This window comes from Acomys minous, assembly GCF_964271855.1.
Source record: "Acomys minous genome assembly, chromosome: 17".
NCBI lineage: Eukaryota > Metazoa > Chordata > Mammalia > Rodentia > Muridae > Acomys > Acomys minous.
Genome location: NC_140500.1, coordinates 25,997,924 through 26,020,491, shown reverse-complemented (window position 1 = coordinate 26,020,491; position 22,568 = coordinate 25,997,924). Strand labels below are relative to the sequence as shown.

General features: G+C 47.9%; 2 protein-coding genes across 4 annotated transcripts in view; one reads left to right on the top strand and one right to left on the bottom strand.

Moving 5' to 3' along the window:
* The window catches only part of FBXL14 (F-box and leucine rich repeat protein 14), a 30,426-nt gene extending 24,497 nt beyond the window's left edge, over nucleotides 1-5,929 (top strand). The window contains exon 2 of the mRNA XM_084766116.1: nucleotides 5,852-5,929. Coding sequence (XP_084622242.1) covers nucleotides 5,852-5,914 — 63 coding nt within the window. The 3' untranslated portion in view covers nucleotides 5,915-5,929. The remainder of the gene's footprint in view (nucleotides 1-5,851) is intronic.
* WNT5B (Wnt family member 5B) overlaps nucleotides 1-22,568 on the bottom strand; it is a 116,724-nt gene that overhangs the window by 74,060 nt on the left and 20,096 nt on the right. The window lies entirely within an intron of this gene.

Genomic DNA, 22,568 nt, shown 5'->3' with positions numbered 1-22,568 from the left:
CTGGAAGGCTCTGGATCTTTCTTCATTTTATTTTTTTGTATTTCTTTTCCTTCTCCTCCTCCTCTTCCTCTTCTTCTTCATCATCATCATTATTTTGGTTTTTCAAGACAGGCTTTCTCTGTGTAGCCTTGGCTATCCTGGACTCACTTTATAGACTAGGCTGGCCTCGAACTCACAGTGATCCACCTGTCTGTGCCTCCTGAATGCTGGGATTAAAGGCGTGTGCCAGCCACCAAGCCCCACTTCTTTTCATTATTTTTAAGAGAGAGAGAGAGAGAGAGAGAGAGAGAGAGTGTGTGTGTGTGTGTGTGTGTGTGTGTGTAGGTATGTGCACAGGTACCCACAGATGTCAGAGGTGCCAGATCTGCAAGGGCAGCAAGTGCTTTAACCCCGCCCCCAGCCATCTCTCCAGTCCCTTAATCTACTTTAAGAGAAGTGTCACTCAGTGCTAATGAATGGTCCAGTCCAGCTCTCTGGGTCTATAGATTTCTTCTCATCGTTCTAGAGATCTCAGCCCAGCACATACCTGTTAAATACTTTTCCTAAAACCTTCACTCACCATGAATTTATAGTCTCTATAAAAGGCCAGCTAAACAATAAATCTGGGATTTATGCATGACCCTTGCATCAGGCCCAATCTTAAAGGTTCTATGCCTAGTCAACATTGCCACAGTGGAGAGCAAGCCTCCAGCACACAGTCTTTGGGGGACACACTCAAACCACAGCACAGAGCATGTGGTGTCTGCCAATCCTGCTTTATTTTGTTCTGTGACATCATATAATGGGAACCATTTTTACAGCTGCCTAGCCATACAATTTTGAAAACAAAAGGTGGCTCAGAAGTATCAGTTATTCAAATATTGATATTTACATAAAGGAAAGTAGTTTTTGACTGACTCGCAGGAATTTCAGTTTTATTTTTATATTAGACATGTGGCATAGGCCAGCCCTGAACTCACTATGTAGCTAAGGATGGCCGGGACCCTCTTGTTTCTACTGCCCAAACTGGTACCATCACATCAAGCCCCACGGGGACTGACTTTCTTCTTTCTTTCCTTCCTTCCTTCCTTCTTTCCTTTCTTTCTTTCTGAGACAGGGTTTCTTTGTGTAGCCCTGGCTGTTTTGGAGCTCACTTTGTAGACCAGGCTAGCCTCAAACTCACAGCGATCCACCTGCCTCTGCCTCCTGAGTGCTGGGATTAAAGGCGTGCACCACCATGCCCGGTCTGCTTCCCTTCTTAAAAGTATTCATCTTGTGTGTTTGCATGTGTGCAGGAGTAGGTACCACCGAGTATATGTGGTGGTCAGAAGACATCTTGTGGCATCGTTTGCCTCTTCTTGCACTGTATAGGTTTCAGGGGTCAAATTCAGGGCATTAGGCTCAGTGGCAAGTGCCTTGACCTGCTGAGGATCTCGCTGGCCCCAGCTCTATGTTTTCTCAAAAGAACTAACATGTTGAACCACACATAGTTTATTCACACAGCGCTAGGTTTTGAAACAAGCCTGAGAATGTCCCCTTCCAGTCACGTACTGTTCCCAGCAATGCTTTCGCTGCCCTGTGGTTCCATGCTGAGAGGCTGCGGTTGCTCTGCCCAGCTTCTCACGGCCTCTCGGTGCTCCCGCTGCCCAAGCCGGAACCTATCCTTGCCGTTCCTACTTTGGGCCTAGTTTCCATGAGTGTTTTTTTCCTAATGTGTGGACTGGATTCTATCACCCCCTTGGTCACAGCTCTCCAAGGCTTCTTCTTGTCTACAACTTATACCCGAAACGGCGGGGCATGCTCAGAAGTCTTCACTGTCTTTCTCTCCACTATTTCTTGGTTTCTTCTAGATGTTTGGCAGCAAAGAGCCCCACAGTCCTGGATCCCTCAGCAAGCTTTCAAAAACGAGTAGGACCCTGTACCTGACAGTGCAGTGAGAGGACTTGATGGCGGACCCTGAGAGCTATGTGTTAAAAGTTAACCGAGGCTCTTTGATGATCCAAAAGGCCTATTGTATAATAAACAGTGTTTTGATCTGGTCAAAATATTCCTGTGGGTATAGGGACATGGCTCGGCCAGCAAAATACCTGCCACATAAGCCTAAGAGCCTGAGTTTGAACCCTCAGGATGCACATAAAAGAAAAAAAAAAGCTGGGCCCCAGAATAGTAGAAGCCAAGGGAGGGGGAACCCTAAAACTTCACATTCATTTAAAGAACAAAGAAGGAAAACCGTCAAGGAAAGACACCTAATGTCTAACTCTGGCCTCCATACCTGTGTGCACAACTATGTACACACACACACACAACAAATGTTCTTATGTTTGGAGAGGCATATTATTTGTACTAATACATACCTGAATCCGATTGCAAAGGGGAAAAAGGAAGCTTTTAGGGTGGAGAAGTGTCCTCCATTTTGATTATAGTGGGTGACTTTACAAGGGATGCCAAGGTCTGAATATAATTCGTCTCCTATAAAACTCGCATTGAAATATGATCCCTAAGGTGACAGTTAGAGGTGGTGGGTCAGGAAGGCTTGACCTTTTGAAGTGATTATAGCCAGTCACATGGGACTAGGCTAATTCCCACAGAGGTGACTTCCTGAAGGACTCGTAGGAACTGGGGGCAAGAACTGGGGGCAGGAACTGGGGGCAGGAACTGGGGGCAGGAACTGGGGGCAGGAACTGGGGGCAGGAACTGGGGGCAGGAACTGGGGGCAGGTCTGGGGTACCCAATACACCAGGCTCCACTGATTCTTCCACAAGGAATGACTTAGCAATGACGGAAAATACAACAGGGACCATCTCGGCAGCAATAACTTTACTAGTAAAAACAAACCTTCTAAAATGTCAGCTGGACTCAAAAGATAGTCTGGTGACTCCTATGTCCCTGCCCCAAGGTAATTGTGCCTGTGGAAGCCAGAGGTCAAGGCAGGTGTCTCGGCTGCCCTCCATAATGGTCTTCTAATGGAGTCTTTTAGTGAAACTGGAAATCACCGGCTGGCCAGACTGGCTGGTCAGGGAGCCACAGGTCTTCCCTGCCTGTGGTCTTCTCCAACAGCACTGAGGTTATGAGCCCACACTGCTTTTATGTGGGTTCTGGGAGCCTGCACTCAGCTCCATGCTTGGGTGGCTCCCAGCCCACCGAGGAAATCTTTTGTTGGACACAGGCTCTCTCTATGTAGCCCTGGCTGCTCTAGAACTCGATATGTAAACCAAGATGGCCTCATCCTTGAAATGATCCTCCTGTCTCTGAGTGCTCAGCTCTGGGATTACTGGTATATGTCACCCTGCCTACCTGTAAGGAATTAGCTGCAAAGATAAGAAAACAATAATATGTTGGGCATGGTGGGGCACGCCTTTAATCCCAGCACTTGGGAGGCAGAGGCAGGTGGATCTCTGTGAGTTTGAGGCCAAACTGGTCTACAAAGGACAGCCAAGGCTACACAGAGAAACCCTGTCTTGAAAAACCAAAAACCAAACCAAAACAAAACAAAACAAAAAACAATAATATGACTGGGAGATTGCAGGCGCTTTGCTTGTCTGTTGTGCTAGGACAGAAGCCAGAGCTTTGGGCAGTCAATGAAGGTCTGGTGACACATGTCTCACCTGCCAACAACATACCCAAGAGCCATACCTGTGCTGGGATCCAAACAGGATCCAAACAGATCTCTGCCTTATAGCTGGAAAACTTCTAAAGCATAGGCTCTGAACACTGAAAACCGGGCTGGGCCAGGCCAGGCCGAGCACTACTCTCCAGCTTACTGCGGTGTCCACGCAGCTAAGTTCCTAGATGCCACTTGGATGCATTTTCTCTTTTTGTTTTTGTTTTTGTTTTTTGAGACAGGGTTTCTCTGTGTTATCTTGGCTTTGACTCCCTTTGTAGACTAGGCTGGCCTCGAACTCACAGTGATCAGCCTGTCTCTGCCCCCCAAGTGCTGGGATTAAAGGTGTGCGCCACGACACACAGCTCATTTTCTTTTCTAACAACTCCCAATCTTAACTTTTTTTTAAAAAAGGAGAGAGACTGCGAAAACATGATGAAGTGTACCCATATGCGGGTATGAGCATGTGAGCACAGAGGCCGGAGGTGTTGGATCCCCAGGAGCTGGACTTACAGGCAGCTGTGAGCCACTTGATGCTTCAAACCTGTCTCTTCTGCAAGAGCCTCTTGTAACCACTGAGCTACCCCACCTCCACATCCCCACTGTCTTTACTTTGATTCAATGGTAAAATTGCTTGTTCCTCCATTTTATGATAAAGCTTTTTTTTTTTTTAAATCTTCATGCAAGGAAACAAAAACACTGAACTGGGGCAAACCTGCCAAAGTTAGTAGAAACAAGACCCTCCTGGTTTGTTTCTTACTTTTACTGGAGAAAAAAATAACTTGCTATGTTTCAGTGACCCACTGAGCATGGCACGCTGGGCTCAGACCGCACAAGAAGAAACACGTGTGGTGAGACGTTGGCACCATTCCTCTTGGTCCCTGATTAATCTAGGTGTGAGCTAACAGGCAATTTCAACCTCACCCAACACACTCCCACCCTGACACAGATCACACGGCAAGGACAAATGGGATGACGGGCGCCGGAGGCCAGCATGCTGTTCCTTTGGTCTACCTGACAGGTGGATTTGGGCGGGCATTTGGAAGCCTTTTGTATCGTGTACTTTGAGGTTAGTCCCCCTAATCACAGCCTACTAGAAACCAATTTGGGATGGACACGAAACAGATTCTCTTCCACCCCTAGGGTTGGGGGGAAAAATAAGTGATGCAGTTTAAGATGGAAGCAGCTATCACCATGTAAAAACACGGTATGTTCAACTATATACCCAAGCTATAAGCAGGATCCATTCTAAAGGAGCAGCTAACAGTCTAGCGGTCACAGCACCGGCTAACAACTACTACTGGGTGAGGTGGAAGGAGCTGAATTCTGAGGTAGCACACCTACCACGGCCCCCCCTTGCCCCACCTCAGAGCCTGGGGCCCACACTCCCACTGCCAGCTCCTACAACCCTGCTCATCTGCTAGGAATGGAGCACCCAGCGCAAGTGCTCCCCAGAACAGCACTCAGCTAGGGACTGACAGGAGCTGCAAACTCCAGCCCTGGTACTCGAGGTACTCTTGGACAAAGGCTGGAGCTCGCACAGCCCACAACCATCACCAGCTACTGGCTCTTCAACCCCCCTTCATTGGCTGCCTCCTCTCCAGAGACACACTGCCACACCTCCATGTCAGAAGTCACCTACCTACATGCCATTTAGTAGGTTTGCGGAAAAACCTGTATCATTTACTTTTCTGTTGCTATGAGAAAACACCAAGAAGAAACTTGGAACACTATGGAAGAAACTTACAGAAGAAGGCTAAGTTTGGCTTACATTCCAGGGGGACCTAAGGACACCGAGGACACAGCAAGCACGGCAGTAAGCTGCAGGCACAGTGGCGAGGACAAGAAGCTGAGAGCTCACACCTTCAACTTCAAGCACAAAGTCAGGAGAGGAAACTGGATGCTTCAACCCACCTCTAGCAAAGCCACACCTCCAAAGTCTCCCCAAACTGCACCACCCACTGGGGACCAAGCATTCAAATACAAGCACTTGTAGGGGACACTTCCCACTCAAACTACCACAAACCCAAACTAAGACCAGTATTTGCTGCCATGCTGGCTGTGGTGGTTTGAATGAGCCCCACAGGCTCATATATTTGAATATTTGATTCCCAGTTGATGGAATTGTTTGGGAAGGATTAGGGGGTGTGGCCTTGTTGGAGAAGGGGGCTGGTTTTGAAGTTTCAAAAGACTATGATTGCCAGTGCTTCTCTCTCTCTCTCCCTCTCCCTTCATTTCTCCCCCCCCCCCCCATCTGCCCCCTCCTTGCAGGTCAAGATGAGAGCTCTCAACTCTTCCTGCCACCACGCCTTTGCTCTGTCTTATGGACTTTAACCCTCTGAAAATGTAAGCCCAAATTATACACTTTTATAGGCTGTCTGGGTCATGGTGTCTTACCACAGTAATAGAAAAGTAACTAAGACATTGGCCAAATCTGGGAGGGGTTAACCAGGGAGGGAGAAAAAAAAGCATTAACATCAAGTAAGCACAAAAAACAGCAAGATGGGTTCTCTTAGAGTGAATGTCATTTAATTGTCAGTTCATGCCTTAAGAACCCTTTGTTGCATCCGGGCGGTGGTGATTCACGCCTTTAATCCCAGCACTCAGTAGGCAGAGGCAGGTGGATCGCTATGAGTTCGAGACTAGCCTGGTCTACAAAGGGAGTCCAGGACAGCCAAGGCTAACACAAAGAGACCCTGTCTCGAAACCCCCCCAAAAAGACACCCTTTGTTGCACAAGCATTTCTGGGGTCCCAGGAAGGAACTTCTTCCTCCTTCTTTGTTTTTGATTTCAAGATAGAGTTGTTCTGTGTAGCCTTGGCTGTCCTGGACTCAATTTGTAGACCAGGCTGGCCTCGAACTCACAGAGATCTGCCTGCTTCTGCCTCCTCAGTGCTGGGATTACGGGCGTGCACCACTCCTGGAACTGGGGTTGGCAATGGTTGTGGTCCACCATGTGGGCGTTGGGGACTGAATGGGTCCTGTGCAAGAGCAGCAGTTGGTCTTAACTGCTGAGTCATCTCCCCATCCTGAGACTTTGGGATTTTCAAGAGATGTTGACTCTTTTAAAAGAGACAGATTTTTTTTTTTTAAAGCCTGTGGGATTTTTCAAAACTGTACTTTTCTTTATATTGTGACATTAATGTGAGCTCTTGGGGGATAAACAAGAAAGGAAAGTTAATGGTTTATAGTGATGCACTGTTGCGTCAGGTTGACAAAGGGTCAGTTATCCTGGTTAGTTTTTGTCAACTTGACATAGATAAAGGCACCTGAGGAGAGAGAACCTTGGCTGACAAGTTCTTCCATTGCACGGGCCCATGAGCACATCTGCCAGGCGTTTTATTAATAAATCAGTGCTCAACCCTAGTAATAAAATTGTCCTTGAGCTCTCTACTAAATCCTACTTTAAATTGTTTTACTAACAAGACTAAGAACCCAAAGGAGAAAGTAACTGGTTTCCACAGAAACATGTAGGTCTTCGTTAGGCCATCCCAAAGTTTCTAACAATACTAAAAAAAGAAAAGAAAAAGATATATAGTCCAAGCTGGCCTGAACTCACAGAGATCCACCTGCCTCTGGCTCCTAGGTGCTGGGATCAAAGTCATAGCAAGCCTGTGCGTGGCCTTCTAGTAACACGTATTTGGGGGTAACATGCTTGAGTGCCACCGTGTTTGGCTCATCGTTCTTAAGGCAGTGTTGGTGGTAACAAATGCGCTTGATTTTTGTCTGTCCGAAACGTGCTGTTCCTTTCCTTTGGAAGGAGAGCATCATCAGGCACAGAGCTCTAGGCTGACTGTTTTCTCTCAGTCCTTGAAATAGTTCGCTCCACTTTCCTCCTTCCTTGCCAGTCAAGGAGCAGTCAGAAGTAATTCTTAATTTTTGCTCTTCTGTAAAGTACTTAAGAAAAAAATTTTAACCTCTTTCAGGATTTGATTTATTTTTTATTTTATTTTTATTTTATTTTATTTTTGCCTTCTACTTCCTGTTATTTAAAATGTGCATTTCTGGGCCTTCATGCTGCTTGAGACGCCTTGAGCTTCCTGGGTCTGTGGTTTTGTGTTTGACACTATCTTGCAGAAATTCTCAGTCATTGCTGTTTCAAACATTTCTTCTTTTATGTCCCCCCCACCCCCGCCCCGCCCGGTATCCCCACTGAGCGTGTTATTACACCTACCGCACTTGTCTCATAATTCTTTTTTTTAGTGGAGAGTTTGAGACAAGGTATCACTATGTTAGCCTTGTCTGGCCTGGACCTCACTACGTAGACCAGGCTGACCTAAACTCACAGAGATCCTCCTGCCTCTGACTTTGGAGTGATGATGCGCCACCACACCTGGCTGGCTCACAGTTCTTACTCTCATCACTTTATCCCGAATCCTTTTTCCTCCCAGATTTTCAGCTTTGGTAGTTCTGCCGGTGCACCCTTAACTCAGAGGCTCCCCTTCTCGGTGGCCTCTGGAGGCGGGCCTTACTTCTCTCTGTGGCTTTGCTCTCTGGAGTTTCTTTTTGCTCCCTCTCTCTCTCGCATTGCTCATCTGTTCTAACAAACTGCCGACTTTCCCACTAGGGCCCTAGCATGTTAATCATATTTAAATCCCTTCTCTGTTGGAGCCAGCAACCCATTATAGCTGAGTCTGGTTCTGATGTGTGCTCTGTCTCATTATTTGTATTTTAGTATTCTCTGGCATTTTTTTTTCTACATAGCCAGACATGACTTATGTCTTTGTCCATTTCCTATTGCTATAACAGAATGCCTGCAAGCTGAATAATTTATAAAGGAAAGAAGTTTCTTCCGGCTCAAGTTTCTGGAGCCTGGAAAGTCAATGATTGGGCACTCAGTCTGGTGAGGCTTTCCTTGTTTCGTGCTGAAAAGCAGAAGAGGCGCGCACAGAAGACAGAACAGGAAGCCCGGGCTGGCACCTCACTGCTGCCATACTGCACTTTCAGGCTCATCTTTTGTTTTTGTTTCAGCTGAGACACGTGTGGAAAGCTAGACAAAGTCACAAAGCCACTCTTTCTTCTAGTGGCTTAGAGTAAATCTGGCTCCTTATAATGTCGGGCTGAGCATGCCCACAAGTGCTTGTGACCACCGTTATTTCCTTCTTGAACCATGACTTTAAATTGGGTATGCGCAGGAACGTGGCCACCACTATTATGTCTTCACCTAAAGGTCCCCAAATAAAACTCCATGCTTCCTGCCTGTGGAAAAGCACTATGTTGGAAGTGGTTGCTATGCTCTTGTCACTTGCTATAGTTAAAAAACGCCCTCTTCACTCTTTTCTCCTGGGTGACCTTCTGGGCTTTGAACTCACTAAGGGCATTTGTGTTGGGTCATATGACCTGCTTGGGGGTGGGGGGCTAATCCCATTCTGCTAAGGCAATAAACTCACAGGAAAAGCTTTATTACCCTGTGACCCTATGCTCCCAGGACCCGCCTCCCAACAAAGCCACACCGAGAAAGGAAATCCCAACATATAAACTTCAGGACGTGTCGTGGTTTGAAATGAGAAATGGCCCCCATAGGCTAACGTATTTGAAAACTTGGTCCTCAGGTGGTGACACTGTGTGTGTGTGTGTGTGTGTGTGTGTGTGTGTGTGTGTGTGTGTGTCTTTTAGAAAGTAGAAGCTTGCTGAAGGAAGGGCTTCACTAGAACGTGGCCTTTCCCCACTTCCAGTTTGCAACTCTAGGCGTTCAGCTTCCGGCTCCATTCTCCCAAAGCAAGATGGACTCTCTCTCTGGGATCCTGAGCCAAAATAAACCGTCCTGTAAGTAGCTTTTGCTCATGGCGTTTCACCACAGCAACAGAAGGTATGCAGGAGAACACGTGCGCAGCAGTGGCTGAGTGAAAAAAAACAAAACAAAACACTGCTGCCAAGAGGCAAACAGAAATGTGCAAGGTGGGGGTCAGCTGGGAAGAGGGGGAGGAACATTCCGTATTCCTAAGATGCGCTCTCAGTGTGGTGGTGAGCCAGCACCCCAGACTGCGAACTTCACACTGCGAACTTCACAAGTGCTGCTCAGTACTTGCTGGCAGATGGAGATGTGATTTCCGAGCTCTTTAAACGCTGGATGGGGATGAGAGATCCTGCTCTTTCTTCTTAAATACGTGTGAAGATGTGTGAACACGCACACGTGTACACACAATGCTGCAGAAGTACAGTACAAATCACACCGTGAGAACTGCACACAAGGAATTCACAACTCCCCCAGGAAAATGCATCTGTCTCCTCATTCCTCTCGAAGCACAGGAAAGACTGTATTTCAGACCCTGTTCCTCCCCTGAAACAATTTCTATCACCCGACAAATCATTATCACTCGTTAATGCTGTCTGCTGAGCTCCCAGATGTGAGGGAATCCGCTGTGCGGTCCACAGATGCGCCTCCCTCCCCAGGGGGCACTTTTCCTATTTGAACAGGAATGAACGGCTATATTTGCGTTCTTTTTACATACTGTTTGGGTCTGCTGCAGCCGAGGTTCTTATCGTGTCTCTCTCTTTCTGGTCTAGAGGAGTCATTTTCTACTTTTATGAACTGGGCTGGCTCGGTTCACTTCCGTGAGCCAGGGAATACTTTATGAAGGATGAAGAATTAAAGAGGCCTTGGAGCGGTGACGGGAGGAAGTGGAAAGGAAAGTGCACAACACGGCTGGGCAGCCAGGCCAAGTCTCTTCGGGGTGGGAGAGGGTTTAAGGCGATGATTAGTCAGTCTGGGTTGGGAGGTGGGAGACCTTCCTCGATGATCATGGAAAAGCTCCTCATGTCAAGAGGAGGCCGGACCAGACAAGAAAAGAGGCCTACGTAGGCTCTGACTTTCTCTTCACAGAGTTCGCTGCCAACTGTAGCTTCCTCTAGCGGCTGAAGATCTTGAACTTGACTTTTCTGGACACGGCTATGGATGTGTAGGTCAAGGACACCAGCACGCACCCTGCCTGTTGCCTCAGACGGCCCTCTTAGCTGAGCTCTTCGAACGGTCCCAGGGTCCCATCTTGTCTGTGGGTGACCCCGACTAGCCGCACCCCTGACAGCGCGGACACTGACCGGCAGATGTTGGGGTGGATCACAAAGGCCCAAGTATAGTTATTATCTCATGTAGTAGTTTTCAACTCCCCCCCCCCCCGAAAGAACTGTATTTTTCACACAATCATGTTTTGATGTAAAAGGAACAAAAATGTTTCTGCAGCTGCATGTTTGGGAGAGGAAGGGTCCTCTACTCTCTCTCTCTGTTAAGGAAGAACTGTCTCAAAGTTCAGACTCAAAAACTACTACTCTGCCAGGCATGGTATTTGAGGAGGTGGGGGCGAGAGGGTCACAGGTTCAAGGTCAGCATGGGCTACACAGCAGGACCACGTGTAGACAAAATCCCTGGGCCTCGCTTCACCCCTCTGTTTTGACAAGTGCACAAAGAGGTCAGATAAACTGTCAGGGCCACCGAAGCAGGGGCAATCCTTGTTTTTGATGCATATTCCTTCATCCTCTCCGCAATAATTCCGTCTCCGCAGACATCCTCTGAACTCACGGAACTACAACGTGGCAACAGTAAGCCACAAAAAATGACTGACTCAGCGCTTTCCCTAGTTGATGCCACCCACTTCCTGAGACAGAGAGGGCTGGTTCTTTGTGCCACATTAGCTCCAATTGGTAATTCTGAATTCCTCTTGGCAGAGTAATATAGGTCAGATTCCATTAAGCACATATCACTACAAGGGAAATCTGGTTTTTTTTTTAAATGCAAACGCAGCTATGATCTACAGACTGTATCGAGATTTTAATTAGCCAGAGTTTTAACCTTGTACGAGATGAGAACTGAGATGGTGTTTGGGACTTTTGTGGTGCGAGTTGGTCTATAGTGCAGCTATTTGCCTCGTGAATCAATAATTCAATCCCAGATAACAATTCAATGACTTGCAAATTACTCACTAAAAAAAAAAACGTGGTTGTACACAGCACTAGGATACCCGGGAACTGCAAGGAGCACCCCCACCGCATCTAGCTGCCATTTAGATAGGGATTCTGATGTAGGGTTTGTTACGCTGGCCCAGAGAAAAGGAAAAGATAACAAGCACACAGTAGGTCAGAGCCCCTAAGTTCACCCACAGCCTCCATGGCTGTCTGGGAGGGGCTAGCCTCACCTCCTGGGCGTGCTGCTATTTACGGGACCAGAAGCCTTATTAGAGCAATTCTGCTCAAGGTCCTTTCAAAGGAGGTATGTTGGTTAGGCTTATTGTCAACTTGACACAAACCAGGGTATTTGGGAAAAGGGACTTTCAATTAAGAAAATTCCTCCAGCCGGGCGGTGGTGGCGCACGCCTTTGATCCCAGCACTCGGGAGGCAGAGGCTGGTGGATCGCTGTGAGTTCGAGGCCAGCCTGGTCTACAAAGTGAGTCCAGGACAGCCAACACTACACAGAGAAACCCTGTCTCAAAAAACAAACAAAACAAGAAAATTCTTCTACCTTACTGGCCTGTAGGCAACTCTGGAAGGTATTTTCTTGATTAATGTTTATATTAATTCATCTGTGGGGACCCAGGGCCCATCCTACTGTAGGTGGTACCAACCCTGAGATGGTGACCCTGGGTGATGTAAGAAGGCAGGCTGAGCAAGCCATGTGAACAGCACTCCTCCGTGGCATCCGCATCAGTTCCTGCGTCCTGGCTCCTTGCTCATTGAGCTCCCGCTCTGTCTTCTCTCACTGATGGACTGTTATCCCAAGTATAAGAAAAAGTTGCTATTAGCCAGGGTTTTTTTCTTTGTTTGTTTGGTCTTCTGGTTTTTTGAGATGGTTTCTCTGTGTATCCTTGGCTGTCCTGGCCTCAGTGTGTAGACCAGGACACTCGCATAGATCCATCTACCTCAGCTTCCTGGAGTGCTGGGATTAAAGGTGTATGCCACCATGCCCGGCTTTAGTCAGTGTTTTTTTATCACAGCAATAGAAGCCCTAAGACGGGAAGAGAGTCACATGAGAGTTTGACGTGAACGTACACACACATAGGGTAGGGCGGCGGCAGGCTAGGGTGAGCATCTCTCTGACAGGCCCAGGCCACTCAGCTAGAATTGATCAAGGAAGCAGCCACAGTGACAAGACCACCAGGAATGAGGAAAACATCTACCTGGAGTATAAATTCAAGGCCAAGATCCAAGAAAAACATCTAATTGGAAAGAAAACATTTCAGATGACAAAGTTGAGACTGTCTCTGGGATGTGGCCGCTTAGGTCTCCTCTCATGGCTGACAGCTGGGCTCACAGCCCAATTCTCAGGGCCTGGGTCCTTGGCACGCAATGCCTTTAGGGTGATGGAACCAAGCTGTGTGAGGCTTCGGGGAAGGGGACCAGGCGCTGGGCCAAGTCATACCCCCTTCCCAAGGGCCCTCAAAACACTAGCCCCAACTTGAAGTCTGGTGTTAGAATAATTCATGCCAAGGACTCTGACCCCTGCTTGACCTCACCCACTCTGGTCCCTCTGCCCCACAAAGGGAAGGGGATTTAAGAGCATTGAAAAAACAAGGGAGGGGAGATGAAACAGCTGTAGAGGTAGTATGCCATCACACACATGTCAGCGTGCCCGAGTGACAGTGCTGGGTATCCCACAGGGTAAATGATTCAGCCGCACAGCCCTGGGTACCACCTGACAGGGCAGTGAGGCTCCGTCAGAGCTGAGAAAGTACTACAGAGAGGGGCCCCTGAGCACCCCAGACTCCTTTTTTTTTTAAATTAGGATTTTATTTTTATTTTATGTAATGTACACTGGTGTTTTGCCTGCCTGCATGTCTGTGTGAGGGTGTCGGATCCCCTGGAACTGTAGTCACAGACAGGTATGAGCTGCCATGTGGGTGCTGGGACTTGAACCCAGGTCCTCTGGAAGAGTAGCCAGTGCTTATAACCACTGATCTCTCTCTCCAGCCCCGCCCCCCCCATCTCAGACTCTCAATGCCTTTTCAGTACACACTGATTCTGAGTAAGCTAGTGCTTTGGGGGGCTAACTGGACATGGAACATGCTCGCACTATAGCTCCACAGGAACAGTTTGAAAGCCAAGCCGAGTCAGCTGGGGGACTCAGTGACAGAGCACCAGCTTATGGAGCAGAGGACTCTGGATTTCATCCCCAATGCCTAAAGAAATGCACAGTTACATCGACAATCCGTTGTATAGCATGGGGGGGGGGCCACAGGGGGCTACCTCTGCACTGCTGTCTCCTTGTCTCCAGAAAGAGATTATGGAAGCCTTACCTTCCCAAGTCATGGTTAAAGTGGGTGGAGCCAGATGTGAGGCAAGTACCCACGATAGTACCTGTGATGGATGCTTCATCCAATGAGGCCTCAGCGGTGCGGATCCTCACTACCCATGGCAACGTGCTCAGTGCTGGGACTGACACAGGCCCAGGTACTGCGGTACTGCCCACGTGGGAGTCAGTAAGTGTCAACTGTGAGGTACCCGGTGGCTCTGCTTAGATCCAAGATGCCTAAATATGACCAAGAACCACAGACCTGGATAGGATTGTGACGGTAAAACCATTTGATAATGTTGTGACGTGGCCTCTCCACTTGACTGTGTAGCAGAATTGTCTGGGCAAGTCTCTTTACATATGGAGAGCTCCAGGATCTGTCAGTTTTCAAATATTCACAGGTTTTAAAATGCAAATATCTTCAACTGGGTGCCTCTGTGAAAGTGACTTTTTTTTTTTGAGACAGGGCCTCCCTATGTAGCCCAGGCTAGCCTAGAACTCATTATATTGGCCAGGCCTACTTCTGCCTCCCACCCCCGACCCCAAGTGCTGGGATTAAACATATGCACTGGTATTCTAGGCTTGCAAAAATGTGTTTTAATGAAAATGTTCATTATGAATTACTTTAATACAGAAATGAAGACGTAAATACCACTGCAAAAGCCCCGGTGCTAGTACTAGAGTCAGGGTAGGGGAGACAGCATTGAGAGGAGGCAGCCAGGGAGTGGAGCTTATGAGAGGCCTCGGGGAAAGGCCTGGAACCTGAGCTTGAGAGAGAGGATGGTGTGGAGAAAGGCAGCCAACATTCACGCAGAGGACAAACTGCTTGAGTGGGAGTGATGGGAGATGACCTTGGCAAGACAGCCTGAGACCAGCTCCATTCATTCATTCATTAATTCACTCACTCATTCATTCATTCATCCATCCAAATGGAGTGCCTGTCAGTGTCAACTATTTCCCTAAGCCCTAAGAACAAAAAGGAAAAAGACATTCCTGGACAAGGTGCTTAATTAGTGTGGTTACAAGCCCACTCTGTGATGAGGCCAAGTGCTAAAATAAGTGCAGAAGGACCAGGAAGTGGAAAGAGACTGTGGGAGATGCTGAAGGACCAGGGAGTGGAAAGAGACTGTGGGAGATGCTGAAAGTGAGGGAGACAGGGGTATCACGAATTGCCTGCATCTCCCAAGAAGGGTGCAATGATGTCGTAGCTTCCAGTTGTTCTGGATGCGAATCTCTCTTGGGAACAGTACATCGCAGAGATAACCAGATTAAATTTTGGTGGGGCCTGTATTCTTAAAGCCACAGACAACTGAGGTGTTGGAGCAATAGCTCAGCAGTTACGAGCACTCTGACCCTGCAGAGGATCTGTGTTTGATTCCCAGCACCCACATGGTGGCTCACAACCCTCTGTAACCAGAGACCTCTTCTGGCCTCTGGATTTCAAACACAGACATCTGAGTGTAAACACAGCTGGGCACGCAGGGGCATGGGGGTGGCGGACTAGAGCAAACCGTTACAGGGCCACAATGCCCTTGATTGCCAGGTGGACTTGGAGGAAAGAGGCCCAGGGCGGGTGGACCTCATGGCCTTTGGCAGGGCCAATGTCATTGTCACCTAGCTTCCAGAGCTAACGGTTGAGGCAACAAAACTCCTGAAACCTGAAGGTGTCAGTTTGTGATACTTCAGTGTGTAGAGTGAAAGTGAAGGCAGCAGAGACCATACAGATCATCCTGGATCAGCTGACTAAGCACCAAGAAGTGCTTACAGCAAGCGCTCAATGTGTGCTCACTGCAAAGTGAATGGGACCCTGGGGACAGGGAGGAGGGAAGATTGATTCCTTATGTCCCCAAGCTTTTTATTTAACAAGAAATTTATTTTATCTTTAATTGTGTGTATCTGTGTACCTTTGTGTGTGCCTATGTGCATATAACTGCAGTTGTCCTCAGGATCAGAGGCAACAGGTCCCTTGGAGCTGGAGCTACAGGCTGCTGTGAGCCTCCTGACGTGGCTGCTGGCAACTGGACTTGGGTCCTCTGGAAGATCAGCAAGCTCTCTCAACCACTGAGCCATCTCTCTGGATTCCCTCCTTGCCCAAAGGCTGAAACACACTAACACACCTTTCCCACTTCCCCCCCTCTCTGCTCCGCTTTGTTTGTTGTTTTCTGAGATAGGGTTTCTCTGTGTCTATCCTTGGCTGTTCCTGGAACTCACTCTGAGGATCAGGCTGGCTTCGAACTCACAGAGATCCTCCTGCCTCTGCCAACTGCTGGGATTAAATAGTACCATGCCTGGCTCTGCTCCACTTTTTGTTCTCCCTCTCTCTGTCTCTCTCTCTCTCTCTCTCTCTCTCTCTCTCTCTCTCTCTCTCTCTCTCTGTAGAACAAATGCGAGTAGTGAGCAGCAATGTGACACAATCTGAATGTTAATCTGTCTTGGAATTTTCTCTCCCAAACAAATGAGTCCATTACTTTTAAATTCAAGTTCCCAGGGCACAGGCACAATCCAACCAGACTCTTTGCCAGAACACCACAGGACTGTCCCTAGACAGTTCCTGGGACCCACTGTCCTCCTCTGAAACCTCATGAACTGGGCCGCGATTACTGTGTTTTTCTCAGCATTCTTGTCTTCTATCACCTACCAGAAAGTCCCTTTAGTTTGTGTTTAAGTACAGTGGGGCTTTTGTAGCCCACAGTTGCAAACCCTCCCATTATTTCTTCTGCAAACCAGTTCCAAAGGCCTGAGAAACACACGGTGTGGTTACTCTCTGCAGCAACCCCGCTCTTGGTACCAATTTCCTGGATTGTTTTCTTTCCTTGTTGCCTGACAAATATCTGGTAAGGAGAGAAGTAAGCGAAGGGAGCTCAGTTTTGCTTAGAGTTTAAGGGTTGCAGTCTATCATAGGCAGGAAATCACAGCAGCAGACATCACCACACTGCATATAAGTCAGAAAAGAGTGGTGGGGCATGGCTTTAATCTCAGCACTTGGGAGGTAGAGGAAGGCAGATCGCTGTGAGTTCAAGGCCAGCCTGGTCTACAAAGCGAGTCCAGGACAGCCAAGGCTACACAGAGAAACCCTGTGTAAAAAAAAAAAAAAAGAAAGAAAGAAAGAAAAGAAAAGAAAAGAAAAAAAGAAAGCAAGAAAGAAAAGAGAGTGATGATCGCTATTGGTTAGCTGGCTTTTTTACTTCTTATTTAGCCCAGCACTTGGGGTGACTCTTTCCACCTAATTAACATAGTCTAGAAACTCTCTCACAGCCACGCCCAGATGTCTGTCTCCAGGGTGATTCAATCAATGTGAACTACTGCAGGAAAGGATCCCATGGCCTAAATAAGAGGCTCAGAAGGGCGGACTTTAACATTCAGTTTTATGCAGAAAATCAGGTGCTGAGAGTCGGATTCTGATTCTGGAGATGTAGTCAGGGCAAAGCATGAGCCTCTTACTCTTTCACCCCATCCAGCTTGGAGCTGGAGCACACAGGCAAACAAAACCATCAAGGAAGGCTCTTACGGTGGGGCAAGGGGACAGGCCCAGCGCTAGGTAGTTTAAAAATACATTGTGTGGCTGGGAATGTATCCTAATGGTAGAACATTTGTCTAGCACTCAAAAGGCCCTGAAATTGATCCCCAGCACTGGGAATATTTAAGATCCTAACTAGAGAAAAATTTACAAATCCAACAAAGAGTGAAACCCAGCCCTCCCAATATGTCCAGAAAGTGGAGCATGGAGCTGAAAAGTATTTAGATTTAGGGGCTGGGAGTGAGGTGTAGGGGATTGAACCTGGTCTCCCATTCATGCCAGGCAAGTGCTGTATTTCCAGCCTTGTTTTAGATTGAGGTTGTTGCCAGACATGGTGCACACCAGTAACCCCAGCTCTGCGGAAGCGGAGGCAAAAGAACTGTTGGTAATTCAAGGCCGCCCTGAGCTACAGTGTGAATTCAAGGCCACCAAAGACTACATAGTAGGAACGTGTCTCAAAATAAATAAGTAAACAAACAAACCAAAAACCAAGCCAAAACACCACCGCCACCACCAGTGGCAACAACAACAAAAAACAACCTTTGATGTTGTTTGCTATGTTGGCTTTTGAACTTGGGAACTATGATCCACAGGATTATCTACTCTTCCCCCGCCCCCCACTACTGTATTTTAGAAGCAAATAACACGCAGACTTCATAGATTTGCAACTAAAGAGCAGTATTCCAGGATACATGTGGCTCCGTGTCCCACCCAAATTTGATGGCTCTGGATTTGAGATCTTTGCATTGGTGCTGGAACAAATGAAGACTTTTGGGGCCCTCAGGATGGAATAAATTTATTCTGCATATAAGAATATGAATTTCGGGCTGGGGAGATGGCTCAGCCATTAAAGGCTAGGCTCACAACCATAAATACAAGAATATGCATTTCAGAGGTGCCTGTGGTAGAACTGTTGTCTGAGTGTGTGTGTCCCTACAAAATTCATATATCGAAACAACCCACAAAGCAACAGTCTTAGAAGCACAGCGCTCCGCCCTCTTGAAAGAAATATATCCCCTTATAAGAGAGGCCTAAGGTCCATGTTGTGTCCTGCTGCTGAAATCACTGATCTTTTTCTATAAATTTCCTGGTAGAATTTTGGGGGTCTCATGTATATCATCTTTAAATAGAGATAATCACATGTCTCCTAATTGTATCCCTTTCATTTCCTTTTCTTGTCTTACTGCTCTGGATAGTGCTTCAAGCTCCATATTGAAAAGGAGTGGGGATCATGGACAGCCCCGTCTTGTTCCTGGCTTTAATGGGATTGGCTCTAGTTCTTCTCCCCCTTTTTCCCAACAGGGTCTTGTTATGTAGCCCAGGCTGGCCCTGAATTCCTCATCCTCCTGAGTGCTGGAATTGTAGGCATGTAACTCCTCCCTGGCTTTAAATCCTTGTTTGATAGTTAAGTTGTAGGTAATGGGATTTTACCCTGCAATGTGAAACAAGGAAACAGACAGAATCGCCCAGGGGATGGGGAAATGACATTCCTCACCAGGAGCCTCCTCCTGCTGCTGAACGCAGAATCACATCCCTCCAGGGGCAGAACATTCTCAGCCTGCACCCAGGGAAACTATTGCATGCATACACACACACACACACACACACACACACACACACACACACACTCACATACACACACACACACATGCACACACACACACATACACGCACACACGCACACATACACACACAGGCACACACACGTACTTTCTCACACATGCGCACACACACTCACATACTCATGTGTAAACACACACACACACACACATACACACACAGGCACACACACGTACTTTCTCACACACATGTGCACACACACTCACATACTCATGTGTAATCACACACACACACACACTCACACACACACACTCACATACTCTCTCACACACACATGCACACACAAACACACACTCACATACTCTCTCTCTCTCTCTCACACACACACACACACACACACTCGCACACATACACACACAGGCACACACACGTACTCTCTCACACACATGGGCACACACACTCACATACTCTCTCTCTCTCTCTCTCTCTCTCTCTCTCTCTCTCACACACACACACACACACACACACACACACGCACGCACATATACACACACATACTCTCTCACACACATGCACACACACACTCACATACTCATGTGTAATCACACACGCACACACACACTCACTCACCATGCTATCTAGCTGAGGATGACGTTGAACTCCTGATCCTCCTGTCCCCACCTCTCAAGTGATGGCGCTAGGATTCTAGGTGTGATCCATCAGGCTCAGCTTAACTTTTTTCCACTCCTAGGGATGGAACCTAGGGCCTCACATGGCTTGTTATGTGTCCACCACTAAACTACAGCCCTGTAATTTAATATAAATGTTGTGTTATCATTGGTATCAACTGTGAATTTTTACTAATAAGTAGCATTCTAAACTTCCTTTTTATTTATATTTATTTTTGGTTTTTTGATACAGGATTTCTCTGTGTTAGCAGTGGCTGTCCTGGAGTCACTTTGTAGACTAGGCTGGCCTCGAACTCACAGAGACCTGCCTGCCTCTGCCTCCCGAGTGCTAGGATTAAAGGTGTGCACCACCATGCCTGGCACTAAACTTCCTTTTTGTTTATTTATTTTTTGAGACAGGGTTTCTCTGTGTAGCCTTGGCTGTCCTGGACTCACTTTGTAGACCAGGCTGGCCTCGAACTCACAGCAATCGACCAGCCTCTGCCTTCCGAGTGCTGGGATTAAAAGCATGCACCACCACACACGGCTTAAACTTCCTTTTTATATACAGAAAAGATATGGACAAATTCAGTGTCCAATCCTTTGCCACATAATAAATACACGTCGAACGCAAAAAATTCAAAAGAGACCAGGTAGTAAGCTGCTATTTCACACATTCTACATTTTTAAGGTTTTTATTGCAAATTCTTAGCGTTTGCATCTTTACAGGAAACATTCGGGGTTCACATTGCTACACATTCGTCTGCAGACATTTTAAGATTAATCAGTGAAAAGAAACAGCACTGAAAAACTCCATTACACAGGAGAGCTGCTCTGCTGTAGCATTTCCAGCAGAAAAATGGTCTATATTCATTTCACAGCATTCGGGCCTCTGTGTGAAATTCTCTTTCTGGGTACCACACGGCCAAGTAGAACTCAGCAGGGCTGGTGGCATGCCCAGCATGTTAGTCAGGAGGGAACAGAGCTAGAAATCTGCTCTCTGCCGCTCCTAGAGCCTCTCAGCCACCAAGCCAGGATCAGGATGGCCAGAGGGTGCAGTGGGGTGGCTGGGCTTGAGTGAGTGTATTCTCCAGGCTCCGGGCAGGACTTACTTAGGTGTCTGCCAGCCAGCCAATGTAGGCATGGAACAGGCGTCCAAGTGACGATCCTGTTCCAGCACCCTGGGCAGCTGCAAGCCAGATGGACACCATGCCTCGGAGCCTGCCAGGACCTCCCTCCACACCATGTACACCTTCCTGCCAGTGGTTTCCGGTCAGATGGCCCTCTCCTTTGAGCCTCCGTTCCGTCTCTCTCAGCCCCCCTTCCCCCAATGAGTTTCCTGCATTTTTCCCCCCTGTTAGGCCTCTGTTCTCCCCTCTCCCCTCCCCACTGCATCTGGCCTCAGAGGTTTCCCTCTCGCTGTCAATCCAGTGGTTTCTTCAGAGTCCCTGCTCAAAGGCCAACTGTCCTGAATCTGTGCGGATTCCCCACAAGGCAGCATTCCTGCTGCCTCTCTGCCTGGCAGCTCCATCAGGAGGGAGTGCTCATCTTCACAAATTCACCCAGACCTGCCTGGGGAACAGTGATAAATAGAGGGGTTCTTTTTTTTTTTTTTTAAATAGCCCAAGCATGTTTACACCAGGCATCTAAAGGAATGTGCAAGGGTTCCTATAAGAAGTTATATGTGCAAGCATCTTTGGGACCTGGGGGAGACTGCCACATGCCCATGCAGGATCACAGAAGCCTGCAGCGGTGTCACAAGACTGTATGTGCAGAACGGCAAGGCACACAGGAGCAGGCCCTGGGCGGAAGCCACAAGCGTGCTAATTCGGGCATCTTGTTCAGAAAGACAGCACTTTGAGGCTCTCTGAGGCTGGGAGGCCTGGCCTACATGAGAGCCGTGGGGGAGAGGAACCGAGTCAGGAAGGGCATGGAATGTCCTCTCTCAGGGAAGGGTGGCATTGCACTCACTGCCTGTGGTCCACAGTAACAGGCGGACGTCATCGGATGGTAACGTCTCTGGGTCAATATCAGTTCTTGCAGAACACTTCTCCCCAGGGCAGTGGTCCACAGCAGAGCCAAGGGCTCCCAAACATGACTGCAATAGCAACAGCCACTCAGGTGGCATCAGAACCTCAGCTGCTGAGAGCTCGCCCACCTCTGACCTGACAGTGGATGACCTCAGCCACTCAACTCTGAGCAAAGAGGACCCCACAGTCAAGAAGTGTGGGGTGATTCGTATTGTGTAGGAGTGCACCAAATCTCCGTAGCAAGCAAAGAAAATCACATCTTTAATTTGGCTGAAACCATCACTTCTCAAACATTTTGATCACATACTTAATTAACTAATTAATTAATCGGTCACTAAATACCTACCAGCTTCAAGAGAGGGGGGAACATGGAACTGTGCTGGATCACATGACCCCAGCCCGTCTTTCAGCCCTAAAACCTGCTGCTTTGTAGACAGAAACTACGTCACATGACTGGAACTAATAATCAAACATACCAGGCTACAGATGCTCTGACATTTATCCTAACAAGACGATGAGCTGGTGACCGGGGCACAACAGGGAAGAGTGTGACAGCAGTGACGAGGGGTCAGGCAGGAAGCACAGAGGCCGTAGTGGGGGAGAGAAAGAACACAGGAAAGGGAAATGTAGAGGCTGACAGACACCGTCACACGGAAGCGTGTGGCCGACTGCAAAGCATGAGGGTGTCACAGAAGGTCCTGGTTACCGAGAAAGGCTCAGGTGGAGATGGGGGGGCGGCATGGGGAGAGCCTGTTTCCCCCAGGGCCACAGGGTCACAAGAAGGAACCTTGGGGTGTGGATTAGGTGACAGTCCGGACGTGCAGCAGGAGAGCAGGGCAGGTAGCTGTGCACCTCGGAGCGTTATCCAGCCGCAAAGATGGAAACCCTGAGTGTCTACAAGGTGGGACCAGAGGTCATTATGTTGGGTGAACTAACTGAAACACAAAAGAACAGTATCTCACATTCTCTTGCAAACGTGGAAGTTAAAAGTGAT